The following is a 15,074-nucleotide window of genomic DNA, read 5'->3' as shown; positions in this document are numbered from 1 at the left end:
CAGTAAATTCAATGTGTGTGTGTGTGTGATTGATGGAGACACACAGTCGCCTCGCTCCTCGCCCGCAGGCCGCACACAGGGCAGATCGGCCGATAGGGACGCACACTGTGAGGAGTCTGCGGGACATATTTAAAGCCCGAATCAATAAACACAAGGGTAGGAGTCATGAACGTTTATAATGTTTGGATATCAATGGGATCACTATTAAAGTCAGTGGCTTAAATCATTTTATAGCAACTGTTGGATCATCTGCACAGCTGAGGGTCTGCTGAACACGGCCCATGAAAATTTTTCAGTTTCAGTGAGGTAGGACACCCCTCTTCCTTCCTCCCAATTGGTACATCCCAATAAGGTAAATAGAGCACAGGTGAGCTGCAGGTTGTAGGTCAGTAAGTGTCCTGCCCCTTTACAACTAGTTTTTCGTGTGTGACCACAACACCACATCTGACATATCTTATTAAAGATGGGGGAGAGGTTGCAAACTCAAAAAAGCTACGTTTGCTCATTTTTCGATTGTGATGCTAAGTTCACTAAGTCGTGGAAGCTTGAGGCTCATCTTTGCAAACACACAGGATTGGTAAGTGGCTCTGAAGTGGAAGGAGCCGAACAGAATAATCGATCATGAGTCCAGAGGCAGATTGAAACAGGGAGTGTTTATGTTTGAGTAAATGTTGATTTCTGTATCGAATGTTTCCCTAACTTCAGAAACCGTTCTCCTGTGAGAACTGCGACAAGAGCTTTTGCACTCGCTATCAACTCACCAGACATGAGCTCGGCCACAGTGGGGAGAAACCACACAAGTAAGCCACTGTCCCTGTTTGAAAGTAATTGGCAAAGTAAAATATCGTGTTTTGTGTTTCTCGAGCTGCTTTTTACTGTTCTGACCTGTTGTGTTTCCTGCTGTGGTCTCCAGGTGTGTGGCTGACGGGTGCTCTGAGGCCTTTGTCACAAACACCGGCATGAAGAACCACATGGCTCGGGTTCACCAGCACCAGGAGAAGCGTTACAAAGTATAATCATCTTCAAAAACATGTCTTGTTTTCCCTCTGAAGTATGTTGGCATCTTCCTGTTACTTTTCTTGTCTTTCAGTGTGACCGTCAGGGCTGTGGAAAAGATTTCAACAAGAGAAACCAGCTTAAATCCCACAAGGGCGAGCACGATCAGCTCCTGCCTTTTCAGTAAGCAGCTACACGTCTGACACAAGAATAACAATCTCATCTGTCCTTGGGCCAGCTCTAATCTGATCGTGTATCTTTTGATCTAGTTGCACTTTCAGTGGCTGCACAAAAGAATTTGCCTCTCACGGAAAACTGAAGCATCACAAGAACATTCATGATGGTTTGTTGGTAACAGAAAGCTTCCTTTTTTTTGTTTTTTTTTCTTAATGATGTGAACGAGCCCTGACTTTCTTTGCTGCAGGTTACCCCTGTGAGGCGGACGTGTGTCCTTTCCAAGGAAAGACATGGACCGAATATCTGAAGCACATAAAAGAACACAAAGGTATGAGAGTAATACAGGGAAGTGATTGTTTTGTTGCATTTCATATCTTGCTACTCATGCTGCAGAGTCACAGATGGCAAATACATTTTGTGGACTTCTGTGTTCTCAGTCAAGCTGCAGTGTGGCAAGTGCAAGAGGCAGTTCAACAACGCCTGGTTCCTGCACCAGCACGATCTGCGCACCCACTCTGGAAATGCGAGGATGCTGTCGTGCCCCAGAGAGGGTTGCAAGAAAAACTTCACTCGTCGTTTCCACTTGGAGAGTCACGTACTGGGTGACCATGACGGAAAGAAGCCGTTCAGCTGTGCCTACGCCGGCTGTGGGAAGAGCTTCGCCATGAAGGTACATCTGCACTTAAGTCATTTCACCCAAATCAAACCACTTCCTGCTTGTTGTAGCCACTGATTGTTTAGGTTGTACTTGATAAAGGTTTTATTGGCATGTGCTGCAACAAGGGGTAAAAAAGTGAAGATGAATGAAACTAAAATTCAATAATACAAATTATGGTTTGTTTTCAGTTGCACATTCCAGTTACTAGATAATCTAGCTTTTGTTTTATCTGGAGCTGTTTTCTACAGAGCAAAGTAAACTGTAATCAGTGCAGATGAACAGATGCTGTTTAACATTAATTATATCTGGTCTCTTTGGCATATGAATATAAAAATGGATCAACTAAAACAATGTACCTGGTAAGACACTACTAGAAAATATTTTTTCTAACACTTGATCCATTAAATTGCTTTTGCTAGTGTCTCTGGTAACTGGTCTCATTGTTTATCAGGAGAGCCTGTGGCGACACGGGGTGGTGCATGACCCAGCAAAGAAAAAGCTGAAGGTAACGTCCTTGTAAACTTTTTTCCTTTTTTTTTTTTTTTAAGGCTATTTGACTTTTCTCCCTTTTTTATCTTGTCCTTGTATTTAATGTTTTTCCTCCCGATACAGAACCTGCATCCTAAAAAGAACCAGCAGGTCGCACCGGCAGCTGCAGCCAATCAGGCGGATGCCAACGAGCTCGCTGCAAAGCTGAGGAACACAACTTTAGAGGATAACAAATCTTGAGGCTGTATATTATCATTATAAATATCCACTTGGATGCCTTTGTTAATGTTGCAACAAATTTCAGTTGATTACTTTATTATTTATGCAAATATAAAAATAAAGCCTTGTTAATACAGCACTATACTAAAGTACGTCCTATACTTGTCTCTAAGTGACTGAGTGAACGTTAGTAGTAAACAGCCTCCTGCTCTTATCAACCACACATCTGCCTTCTATTCACACTGATGGAAGAGCAACAATAAATCCTTGAAAGGAAATGTTTATTAACAAACTCACATTCACACATGTATAAAACTCCAGCTGATGGGGCAGCTGGTTGCCATGGTGATGAGGCCTAAGGGTAGTTGAGCCGCCCCCCCCCCCAGGGTGAGGCAGGTTTTCTAATAAGGCCTGAGGCTTATTCAGCTGGATACAGCGCTGGTGTTGCAGAACATCTTGATTAACGTGATTATAGGTCATTATCCTCGATGACAGAGGATCACAGGCTACCTATTTAATTTTTCTTAAATTCTATCTCTACCTGCAACGATGCATCCACCTGAATACAGCCCTGGATTCTACAACTGCCCGGTGAGATGAATACAGCACAGATCGCCTGTTAACAGTTGAAGTACCGTGCTCCCCGCGGGAGTGAAGACAACATGACCATATGAACACAGCAGTGTGTGCGTGAGTGCAGTCTGTCGCGTGACGTGGCACGATCTGGATCAGTTCCCACCTGGTCAGGACAGGCTTCGTCCTGCTGGGTCTACTACAGTTCTGGATGCTTTTGGTCCTGGATTAAGCCCGGTATGGAGCGATATACAGTAGCGTGTACCAGTTCACTTTGGCCAAGGTCGTTCCCAATATAGAACATTCTGGGGTGGAATTTGCGTGGTGCGCAGCCTGCTTATGATCTGGCCCAGCTATACCAGGCTGCCGGGCCAGGAGACCACGGTAAGCGCCACCCGGCTGCGCTGCTCCTTCAGCATGGGCACCAGCGCAGAGTGGCTCATTCCTGCTGTCGAAAGGCCATTGACTGCCACAATCATATCGCCGCATCTAGGATGACACAGAGACAAGTCAGTACGGCAACATTCGGACAGAGGCTTGAAAATACACTTGAAGGATGATTCTGTATAAATATTTGCTTCCATCTTTTCCAATGAAAAGAGTAAAACCCACTAGAGCTGAAACAATTAGTCAATTAACTGACAAATGGTCCAAAGAGCAACAGAAAATATCTGACAATTGTTAACTCATTCAACTTAAACTAAATTAGTTCCTGCATCACCGCAAAAGCTCATATCTAATGGTTTTGATAGTGATAGTAAACAGATTATCTGAGTTTTACACTGAAACTACAAAAAGAAAGAACCTGCAGACATCACCTTAGGCTCTTGGGAATTGTGATGGATACGCTTCACATTTTATTACATTTTACATATCTAACAATTATTAAATTAATTAAGAAAATAGTTGTGTGTCATGCATTTGCTTTCAATTGTATTAGGACAACAATGGACTTCATGCACTGAGGAATATGAGGCTGTACTGACAACGTTATTTGTCGACATTGGGAGAAATATAAAATATAACCACACTTATCCTTAATCCTTTCAGTAGAAAACGACTTTGAAAATTACTTTTTACTGCCGGGACAGACAAGGTGGAGGGAAAACCCTGGGGTAGAGCATCCTGACAGAGTTTAACCTCAGTTCTGTGAAGGGAAATGAAACCGAACGTCTATGGAACGTGTTCTGAAACGTCCAGATTAATAATTAAAAGTTGTATCTTTTTTTTGTCTGCTCTAACTACAGAGGACGTTTACTCACCTTTTTTAAACCTACCTTTAAGTAAAAAATAAACTAAAGTTATATATAGATGTCTATTTCTGCTATTATATTTGGATAAAGATGTGATCAAACAGAATGAATATTGATTTATTGGTAGTTGCCTGCAGCTTGACAATAGATAAGATGCTGATAACGGCAAAAGGCCACGTCTGTGATGTTTGGTATGAAAAGGGAAGAGGGGAGAAAAACAGAGTACAGTAAATACTTTGGTCGATCGTATCTCTTATCAGTCACCAACTGGAGATCACAGTTTATCCGCCTGGCATTATCACTGCTGACACAAAGCCACAGACAATCATGTGAAAGACGACTGGTCGCTCACTTGAGGCGCCCGTCGTAGTACGCAGGCGTGCCGAGGACTATGGTCTTGATAAAGAACGCCTGGTTGCCGTGAGTCTCCTCGTACCCGCCAACAATGCTGAAGCCCCAGCTGCCAGGGTGACTCCTCCGCAGGACGATCTCATGACTACTGTGCAGGTAGCTGCAAGAAAAGACAAGAGAGTGAAAGTGATGGAAAATGTTCTGTGATTTTTCTTAATTTGTTTTCAAACATCCTTTGAGACATTTATAGAAACAATTCTTTTTTCAAAAGGAACTCAATATTTTTTGATACCTCTAAATACTCTAATACGGCTGTATAATAAAAATAAAGACGTTGCAAACCATTGACATATTGTTTTTTTTAGTTAGTGGTCACAAATACAAATGAAGTGAGAATAGCTGCAACAACCAATGACAAATAAAAGCCCACAGTGACCTATAGTTAATTACAGTATGCCAGACAAATCAGAAATAATACATAATCTATAAATAATACATAATCTATAAACAGTACATCTTTGTTCACATTGTTCGGTTTTAAGAAGAAAAAAGCATCTGGTTAATTATGTAAATCCTGTTATGTCCAGAGCTGTGGTATTTGGGGATTTTTGACTCCCGTGTGTTTACCTGGGCAGGCCCAGCCACATGACCCACGACGGGGACCAGTTGGCGTCAAAGTCACTGTCATGAGAGTGAGGCAGCAGCTCGTCTCGCTCATGTTCTTCCAGCATGCTGACCTCCAGCACCCGCAGCTGGACTGAGGGCGAGGCGGCGCTGGCCTTCAAGGTGCCCACTGCCTCGCTGTGACTCAGATACGTTAAGTCCTGCCCGTTGATACTGAGCAGGACGTCACCTGTTGGAGCAAGGAGCCTCTCGCTGTTATCAATGAACTGTGTGGTGAGTAATGGGGCCTTGCAAAATACTTTGACGCAGCCGAAGTGCTCACCTCGTTTGATTCGTCCATCCCTCGACAAGCAGCCGTGTGGTTGGACGCTGGTCACAAAGATCGGCAGCTCCCCGCTCTTACTGCCCCTCCCTCCTGCGACAGTCATGCCCAGAGACTCGAGAGGTTCCTTCTTCACAGTGATGTGTTTCTCCTTACAGGTCACACACTGGGAGAGGTCCTGGGAGTGTAAACACACAGAGGTGACAGGCACACAAATGAGCCTTAATGCAACAGAGAAGGTGTCAACTCAGAGTCAAATATAGAGGAATCTGCTACCTCTGTGTGCATCACACTCAAACTCTCTGCGATTTCACATTTTGCTGATTTTGAGCCGAGAAAAGCTGCATTTTCAACTGATTTTCAAATTATTTGGGGCTTTTCATGCTGTTAGAACGATGAGGAAAAATAAACACACAATTCAACCCATTTCTACCAACACACTAACACACACACATAAATATAAGTCCTCTCCTCACTCTGTGGGTGCTGGTGCGAGACAGGTGCGTGGGCACAGGACTCGGGGTGGAGCTGTGGTTAGGCAGGAAGTGATCAAGGCAGTAAAGGTCTCTGGTGGAGCTTGATTTTGGCGGTGGGGGTGGAGTTGGTTTGTTGGGTCGGCCGATAAGCAGGTGGACTCGCTCTCCACTGGCCTGCGGGGTCAGAGTTATCAGAGTCAGTGTTTAAGAATCAAATCAGATTTATTTTGCTTATTTCTTCACTCAAATGTCATTGTGTCTAAAGGAAATTGAGCATGAATGAACCTGTATAATCTGTGCGGCCTGCTCTGGGGTGCCGTGGCGTAGGTCCTGCTCGTTGACTGCCAAAACGCGGTCATTACTCCGCAGTCGGCCATCCTTCGCTGCCAGGCCTCCGTCCAACAGGTCCAAAACAAACACCCCTGACTCATCCGTCCGCCGCACCAGCTTGATTCCGAGCTGCTCTGTCGAGTCCCGCTTGTTCAGGGTGATTCTTAGCGTGGCAGGGCTGGACGGCGCGCCCTCTGGGGTGGAGCAGGGCGCGTGGGGCACAGCTGGAGTGGAGGAGGATGAGGAGGGAGGCGCCCGGGAGGCACAGCGACGCTCCCGGAGCACAGTCAGCTGCAGGGTGGTGCAGGGGCGAGCCAGTGTCGAACGAGCAAAACTGTGCGGCACGTTACTGATGTCCACATTGTTCACCTTAGAAAAGAGACGTTGAAGGACATGAAATACATCAACTGAATTCTAATGTTTTACTTTGTGATGCCACACTTATACGTTCATCTTGGTTGATTTCTTCATATTTGATATCGTCATACTTTTGTATTTCTTCTTATTATTTGTATGTATATGCATATATCAGTGTGTGAGTATAGATATAGACAACTGAAAAGTAAAAGTCTAATATGAACTTTTCTTTTTGCTCTGTTTTGGTCTGCACCATCTCCTGAGAGACAAGGGAAAATGACCTCAAACGTCTCTCACCTGTAGAATCTGATCCCCGGCCAGCAGCCTCCCGTCTCGTGCGATGACCCCGTCTCTGTACACCTCCTGAATCACGATGTTGATGAGCGGCGTTTCGTTTCCTCCGACGACGCTGATGCCCAGCTCGACGTACGGGTTGGCCCGGTGGACTTCTATGGCAGTTATCTCTCCTTCAGGAAGTGAGGGCAACTTCACGCAGCCTAATGGACACGCAAATTACATTACACGGCTACATTTCAGACTTTAATCTCCACAACTGTATCGTAATGCTCCCTGAATGTGATTATCCTGCCGTCTAAGATTACAGCACTTACACTTGTATGGGGAAGATAAGCAGCATTATTTCATATCTCAGATCTCTAACATGCAGCCCCCTTGGGAAGATGCTCAGTAAAACAGAGGAAGTGATGTCATACCCTCTTCAGCGGAGAGAGGCGGGGACTCGGGGCAGTCCCAGCCAGAGGAAGTGGAGCTGACGGAGCGAAGGAGGTGGATGCAGGGATTACTGAGGGGCCGCTTCACCCTGGGGACCACGCACTCCAACCCGACCACACCTGGAGACATGGAGAGATTAAGAGATTAATGCTGTTTTTTATCAGTCTAAACTTTGTTGACTTCATTGACAAGTTTAATCTCTTCACGTAGAGGAAGGGACTGGGGATCGACTCACTGTCTTCCTCTGTGCTCTCCTCGAAGGCAGGGTTGTCGAGGCCGGCATCGTCCGTCCACACGGGCCCATTGCTGCAGGCGTTATTAGGTCCAGAGGGTGGCGAGGGCGTGCGGTCTCTCAGGTCGGTCTGCGGGGAGCACGGCGACCTGGGGGGGCTGGTCACCATCGCTCGCTCGTCCCCGCTCTCGCATCTCGGGCCGTCCACGCTGGTCTGCTGACACCGCGTCCCGGGACACCTTTCACCAAGCAACAGGTGTCAGTTTGTTAGTCCATCTGACGTGTAAAGAAAATCAGGTTCAGCATCAGTTAAATTAATGTGACGGAATTGATCCATAGCAGGGAACTTCTCTTTTTTTTGTGCACAATGCAGGTAATTCAGTAATACACACTGATCTGTCTCTGATTAGAGACCAGAGGACATTTCTGCATGGCTTCTTTTATAGATTCTTTAGATGTGAGGAAGCACCACAGAATAAATAAGCATTTATGAGAGGATGTCTGTAGGGGCATGAATATTTATGTGCATATGTGACCATCTGTGTGTTATGTGAATTGCACTGGCTCTGAAATTTTTCTCCCCTGAAACAGTAAATGTAAAAGGTCAAAACCAAAGATTTAAACACGATGCGAACAGAACAAGAATTAACACCATGCGGCCGTATGCCTGAGGCCACAGTGACATTGACCTTTGTCCACCAGGATCTACTCATCCTTGAGTTCAAGTGAACATTGTACCAAATTTGGAAGGATTCCCTGGAGGTGTTGCTGAGATATATTGTGTTCACAAGGCAAAACAATGTATTTGTAAGGTCACAGCAAATTGTCACAGCAAATTGTCTAAACAGTTCATCCTTGAGTCTGAACGTTTGAGCCAAATTTAATGAAATTCCCTCAAGGTGCTCTTGACACACCGTGTTCACAACAGTGGGATGGAAGGATGACCTGAAACACACCTCATGCCACTGGCTGATGCCGGCACGCAGACTTAAAAAAACAGCCATTTATCCGATTTGAGAGGATAGGAAGGGAAAGAAATAATTCAATATAATATATATACGAGGAAATGGTGACAAAAAAGTATTTGCTTCAGAGTTTTCTTTCTACCAAAACCAAAATAAATCTGGTGGAGGTGGGTGTATCTATCCTGTCCCACAAATAGAAACTCTTAACTGAAGAACAATTAAAAATAAACACAGACAGGCAGACTCAGGGGATCAATGTGGTCTCATCCTTAATAGACTGAAGTATTTACTCTAAGTGGCAGCCATACGCTGTTTGAATTATTTAAATATCTCTGTTCTCCCTTTCCTTTCCTTTCCTTTCCTTTCCTTTCCTTTCCGTTGCTGTCCCATGACTCTGTTCTCTTGCAACTATCAAAACAGCAAACACAACCAGTGGCCAGGTGACCTGCCTTATTTGTCACTGTGGGTTTCTTTTCTAAATTACACATCATTCACATCTATCTTTGACCCACAGACGTCTCCATCAAGAGGATGAAGAACATTGAGTGGAAAAAGAGAACTTTTTAAACAAATACTCGGCCCCTGGACAAGTTTAGCTCATACAGAGGCTTAAACTCAACGTCTATGGTTCAGAAACTGTGAAAGTTCACCAGCTCTCACACAGACACACCCTCGATAATACGATCAACCGACCCACCTTTAACGCCTCTCGTCTTCTAATCCTATGTCCCGTCCTTAATCTTTACCATAAACAATGTTGTCACACAGCCACAGCAGACTCTTGGCTCCTGTTACTAACCTAAACCTAAGTCTGCGGGGCAGGGAAACGGCGAGCCCACGAGGGCGACTGAGGTCTAATCTTTGCTAAAGAATGTCACGTTAGTCCTCAAGGTGACCTGGTTAGAACTGTCTTAAAACCACGTCTCCTCTTCTTCCCAGCAACAAGATGTGTGCAAACTGTGCTGAGACATACCCATCTGCTGTACAGACTTGTACAAGGAGACTGCTGGCGATAAAGTTTAAACGGGCTGCAGCTAGGAAATACAGACCCTTGTTCCCAATAGATTTACTTTAAGACAAACAAAGGACACTGAAGAGTTCTGGAACTTTCCATATTTTCAAACTCAGATACACTTAAAGGGCATCTGTGAAACTTTTGAAAGACCGTGAATAAATTTTGAATTGAATTAAATACAATTGGATATTTTGCTGCCATGGCCTAAATTGGTCGCATACAGCTTTTTCCAGATGGGAATTGTTGAAGAATCGTGTCAGAGGCTAAAAATTATCGCATTTTCGGGAAAACTATCATATCAGATTCATAGCTAAGAAAACAACAATATATATATATATATATATATACACAACCAATAAATAAATTGCTTATCAATGTGCAATACCTTCAACGACTATTTGACAACGCTGACAAATCTAGCCACATGAAAAAAAACATGGTTCAAGCTCCACCTCTGAATCGCTGCCCGTGTCGCCAACACCCTTCGCCAGTCTGCCAAAAATGATTGGCTGCAGAGACGTCACGTGAAAAGAGATACGGAAAAAAACAACAGACAATTTGTACACATTCACGTATATTATGACAACAAGCATGCGTATACACAGACACTTTTTTTTAACGAAACTGATGATAATACTGTTGCATTTTGGCCTTATTGATCGTACAGAAGAAGGACAGAGACCATTATCTAGTAATTATCACTTTTTACACTTACACGATTTTTTACGTTAGCGACAGTTAAACGTAAAAACAGCTGACTCAGAAAAGCTTTTAACAGCTTGTTAGCATTAGCTTGTTAGTGTGAGCTTGTTAGGGAAAATCTCCTCGACTTAGCTGAAGTGTTAGGAAGTCACTGGATAACAAGTCAGTAAGTTAATGTCAGAACACCTGCGGACGGCTCCTTAGCAACAGACCAACAAACCATCTTTAGAAATTCAGTCGTAGTTGCGCTCAAATCAGTCAATTATTATAAACTCATTCCAACTCAACTTAAATGATGTTTTTACACATTTAAAGCAAGTTTTAACTGAAATACCTTATATTGTTAATTCCTACAAACACTGATTATTTATCCTCGTCAATTTACACTCCCACTACTAAGCATTTTGGGGATTTCTTTTTGGCAATGTTGATGCATAGACAAATACAAACACACACACAGACACACACACTGCTCCATGTTTCTGTACAGGACAACAGAGGAAGCTAGGAGGAGAAAGTAAGGAAAGACAGACGCAGCGAAAAGAGGGAAAACTTGAGAGCGAAACGCCTTTTTGTTCTCCCAAGTCACGCTGACCTCTCCTCCCGCCGTGTCGGACTCACCACAGGCCAGGGTTGCCCTTGGCCGTCTCACAGAAGAAATGGTTGAAAAGGTCTCTGGTGTTGAAGTTGCCCAGCATGATCGCAGAATGAGAACATGGAGCTCCTGGTCCGTCAACCCATGACTGTGGTAGGGAACCACTAATCCCTCATCACATGACCTACAGCCCAATAATCCCCTCAGGGTCTCACAGCACCTGGTCCAAACGGGCCCAAAGCCAAAGCGGGTGGACGGCGGGAAACCTTTAAGGTTAAGGCCAGTGGGAATTGAACTGATCTGGACTGAGATTAATGATATCTCCCAATGGTCCTGCCAGAAACAATGAGGAGCGGCTGGTATGGTTTTTTAAGTATAATGGGTATTTTCATTATTTATTAAAACAAAACACAAAAGCATTTTTGGGTGTAAGTTCAAAATCAGAGTGGATGAAGCAAAATAGCAAAATTTCACTCCTATAAATAGATAAATGGTAAATTGATGGAGTTTTTGCTTAAAAAGATTACTATAATGATTAGCATCGTAATAACTAAGTGGCCGGTATCTTTGCTAATCATCTTATGAGTACGATAAAGCTGGATTACCTGTATAAAGCTGAGGAAATCCTGCCAGTCAGGCATGCATGGTGGGTGATCTGTGAGTGCGTGTGGGTGTGTTCATGCTCTTATGCAAGTCTCAATCTATTATGATCATGTGTGAGCTTTATTACCTGTGCTTGAGGTGTGCCTCCAGGTCACAGCGTGGCATGCTGAGGGAGCAGACTGGGGTCAGAGGGCAGGACACAGACAGCTTGTCCAGTAGCTTGTGAACCAGTATGCTGGATCTGCGGCACGCCTGGAGCTGCAGCCGTGTCCTGTCCAGAGGACAGAAGTCCCTCTCCTGGAGGAAGCTGCGCAGGCAGCGGGCGCAGAAGGTGTGTCCACATGGCGTATCCAGTGGCTGCACCAGCGGCTGCAGGCAGATGTGGCACACCAGGTCGTCGTCCACCTCCAGGCGGTAGTTGTAAAGGTGGTTCTCCCTGTTGCGGTGGATCTGGCCACACTCGGAGCACAGATCTTCAAGTGCTGGCTCCACCGGCCCGACTAGACCCACTTCGCTGCCCGGGCTGCCCATCTCTGTTCCCTCAGCACAACTCAGCTTTGGCACAAATGACTCCAGTGGTGCTGCAGTGTTGGGAAGGGGCACACACTCCTATCCCATAAGCTTCAGAGGATGAACGGGTTGCAGAGAGGACAGATGCCCCCCAGTGGCTGATGGCACATCACCCTGTGGGTCAGAGGGCAAAGCAAGAGGGTTAAACAGCTGTTTCAGAAAAACAACAAGTGTCTGATATATTTATTCATGTGGCAAATGCTTTGTGCACGTGGGCCCATGTGTCGTCATGAGATCGAGAGTGGTACAGTCTGTGTGCGTGTGTTTGTGTATGTGTGTGTGTGTCAGTGAGTGTGCTGAGATTATGTATTGCTGCTCCTGTCCACTAATCTGGCAGTATAATCTCTCTTTTGCTCTCGCCTGCTGCAATCTTCCAATTCCACAGAGAGGGAATTATCTGGGATTGAGGCAGAGAGAGGACACAGATCAGAGGAAGTGAGAGGGGGAACGCAACAGAGAGGGGAAGTGGTGCCAGACAGAGGAAGCAAGAAGAGAAGAAGAGACAGAGTGGGTAAGAAGGGGAAGTGACAGGAGGAAGGGGTGAAGGAAATTCATGTGATGTGAAAATCTGAAAGAGCCATAAGACAAGAGAAGAAAGCAAGACAGGGGAGAGGATGGGAGAGAGCATAAAGGCAGTGAAGTAGACGAAAGAGAAGGAAATTCTTTAAACATTCCCCTCAGCGAACTTGATATTTTTGGCTCAGGCCATGTGCAGTAGATGCACTCAGTCTCCTCTGCAACAGAGAGAGAACATGCCTGAAGCAAAGTCTTGAAATAAAGCACTCCAGTGAGCAGAGCGAGCCCCCACAGCTAATGCACCCTGTGTACGCTGATCATTTCCACAGCGTTTCACATCCACAGCCATTCGCGTCCTCAGCCCCCTCGATTAGCCGAGCCCCCCGTGGGCCCGCTTGCTTTCAGCAGACGGCAGAGGGCGTACCGCGGCACGCAGCAGGCCAGCCAAGCCACACTGACTACCTGCCTCTGTTCCAGTGAGGGTCTGCTCCTGTCTCCATGACGACCTGGAGCCTGTTCTGTTCAGTGGGGCTTGACATTCAGCGTGTAGCTGGAGACGGATGCAGAGGAGCCACAAAACAGATGCACTTCTTCTCTCAGCAGGATGCTCTCCTCCTCCCTGGTACAGCCTGAGCGCTTGTCAGGCGGCCCAGGCGATGATGAGAGGCCCCTTGGTTCCCTTTTTGCTGCTTTTTGCGTCTCGTCTCTCCGTTGCTGCCCATTTCCGTGACAACCTGTCTCTCCTGTCTCCTTGGCTACCGGACCTGTACTCACTGATTTCAGCCTCCTTTAAGTACGTGCTCCTGTCTGTGTGTGACTGGCTGCTTCTGTCTCTATCCCGCAGCTGGACATGAATTAATCATGAGGACACAAGGCTTCTCTGTTCCTATAACAAAGCTGTGACATCACCACATCTCACACACTCACACACAGACTTGTGGACAAGTCTAAATCTACACAAGGAGGACCAACACACATACACACACACACATGCATGATGCACAAGAGCTTTTGAGGTACCTGATCCTGCGAATGGTCTTTATCAATAAGTAAAGTCTTCAGGTTTTCACTGTGGCAGCAGTTTAGAGCGTCAGCCATGAAAAGCACTTAAATCTATTTTAAACACAGCTGGACTCTGAGGCAACAGATTCCTTTAGCCAAGTCATATGAACAGTGGGAAATGCTTGTGGCATATCTTTCTTTTTAATCTCACTGTGCATGTTTACGTGTGTGCGTCTGTGTGAGAGGCCAAGGCCACACTGTTATTGTCATTGCACTGCTTTCAATATTAAGAAATAACAGTGCAGGCCCTGCACCTGTGCCTGCTCCTTTTATTTTCATTTTTCAGCCATGGCAATCTAATCTCACAATCAGCTCGTGCACTACCTCACATGCAGGAATGACATTTTCAGATAAGATGAGATGATGTTTTAGGCCACAGATTTAAAATCTGAGGTCCTGTCGGCTTAGCCTACATTCTCATAAAACCCCATCTCATCCTCTCGTATCTTAGACCCACACAAACAAAAAAGGCTGTTAGCCACTTGGCAAAACCAGGCCTGCTGTTGTTCTGTTGCTGCTTTCAGACATGCAATAACAACACAAAAACTGACACTCATTTCATTGTAGAGGTGCAAACACTCTCTCTCAGCCCTGAATCACCTTGGCAAGGCAGCAGCTGCACTGTCATGAGCTGTGAGCAAACCGGGGCGTCGGACACGTTTGATGAGAGCAGAGCATTTGGAATCATTGTCCCCATCTGTCTGACTCCATCCCTCCCTCCAGCAGCGGAGCAGCGAGGACACGAGAAGCGACAATGGGGAGATCAGTGCTCGGGCAGCCGCTCACTGACACATGCACCCGGTGGATGTTGTGCAGATGTGATGTTACCTGATCACCGCCGCTCCTCCGCGCCGCGCGCTCCGGCCCCAGCGAGGGGGGGACGATTATTAGCCGCGGGACCAAGATCACGCATCCACCGCAACGGACCGTTCCGCAAACCCCGCACGAAAACGCCCCCGTGCCTTTGGCGGCGCCGGCCCCGCCCACTGGTGTCCCGTCAACGGAGAGGGGCGGGGTCTGCGGCTGTCACTCCAAAGCAAACTCGCGGGTGGCTTCCAAACAGCCTGTTCACAAACACTGCCACTGGTTTAGATGCACGTCTGGATGTGTTGCATTTGGACCCCACACGTTTACATTAGTAGTTATATTTTTTTGTAAAAGTTAAGCTATCTTAGGATCAATGCTTATGTCTTACTGCAATAAACTATTATGCAATTAAGGGGAGAAAAATCATCTTGAAACTTTATTTTTTAGCGT

General features: G+C 45.7%; 2 protein-coding genes across 5 annotated transcripts; one reads left to right on the top strand and one right to left on the bottom strand.

The window, feature by feature from the left end:
• The first annotated feature begins 371 nt into the window (after positions 1-371).
• gtf3ab (general transcription factor IIIA, b) lies at positions 372-2,683 on the top strand. Its single transcript, XM_035142899.2, has 9 exons — positions 372-577; positions 706-800; positions 914-1,010; positions 1,091-1,179; positions 1,266-1,339; positions 1,421-1,501; positions 1,611-1,843; positions 2,283-2,336; positions 2,444-2,683. Exons 1-9 carry the CDS (start codon positions 464-466, stop codon positions 2,558-2,560), a joined length of 954 nt encoding a protein of 317 aa, XP_034998790.1. The 5' UTR covers positions 372-463; the 3' UTR covers positions 2,561-2,683.
• Positions 2,603-14,803, bottom strand: lnx2a (ligand of numb-protein X 2a). Of its 4 annotated transcripts, XM_035142895.2 has the most exons (12): positions 14,646-14,803; positions 11,797-12,353; positions 10,222-10,278; positions 7,793-8,028; positions 7,539-7,676; positions 7,123-7,322; positions 6,424-6,837; positions 6,139-6,312; positions 5,663-5,840; positions 5,344-5,569; positions 4,718-4,876; positions 2,603-3,601 (listed from the first exon to the last, which is right to left on the bottom strand). In XM_035142895.2, exons 2-12 carry the CDS (start codon positions 12,198-12,200, stop codon positions 3,466-3,468), a joined length of 2,322 nt encoding a protein of 773 aa, XP_034998786.1. In that variant the 5' UTR covers positions 12,201-12,353; positions 14,646-14,803; the 3' UTR covers positions 2,603-3,465. The 4 variants fall into 4 exon arrangements, with proteins under 4 accessions (XP_034998786.1, XP_034998787.1, XP_034998788.1 ...); XM_035142896.2 differs by lacking the exon at positions 10,222-10,278; XM_035142897.2 differs by lacking the exons at positions 11,797-12,353; positions 14,646-14,803 and adding an exon at positions 11,093-11,243.
• Between the last annotated feature and the right edge of the window lie 271 nt (positions 14,804-15,074).

The sequence above is a fragment of the Hippoglossus stenolepis genome, chromosome 19 (assembly GCF_022539355.2).
Source record: "Hippoglossus stenolepis isolate QCI-W04-F060 chromosome 19, HSTE1.2, whole genome shotgun sequence".
Taxonomy (NCBI): domain Eukaryota; kingdom Metazoa; phylum Chordata; class Actinopteri; order Pleuronectiformes; family Pleuronectidae; genus Hippoglossus; species Hippoglossus stenolepis.
The sequence above is the reverse complement of the archived record's forward strand: the minus strand, read 5'-3'. Positions and strand labels throughout refer to the sequence as shown.

What these genes read in the sequence shown, in the direction of transcription:
- gtf3ab (XM_035142899.2), top strand. Translation starts at nt 464, where the DNA reads ATGGGGGAGAGGTTGCAAACTCAAAAAAGCTACGTTTGCTCATTTTTC. An exon ending in TTTGCAAACACACAGGATTG is followed by an intron (nt 578 to 705) that starts GTAAGTGGCTCT and finishes CCCTAACTTCAG; the next exon opens with AAACCGTTCTCCTGTGAGAA. An exon ending in CAGCAAAGAAAAAGCTGAAG is followed by an intron (nt 2,337 to 2,443) that starts GTAACGTCCTTG and finishes CTCCCGATACAG; the next exon opens with AACCTGCATCCTAAAAAGAA.
- lnx2a (XM_035142895.2), bottom strand. Translation starts at nt 12,200, where the DNA reads ATGGGCAGCCCGGGCAGCGAAGTGGGTCTAGTCGGGCCGGTGGAGCCA. An exon ending in CTCGCACCAGCACCCACAGA is followed by an intron (nt 5,841 to 6,138) that starts GTGAGGAGAGGA and finishes TTACACTCCCAG; the next exon opens with GACCTCTCCCAGTGTGTGAC. An exon ending in ATGTGGCTGGGCCTGCCCAG is followed by an intron (nt 4,877 to 5,343) that starts GTAAACACACGG and finishes CTTTTCTTGCAG; the next exon opens with CTACCTGCACAGTAGTCATG.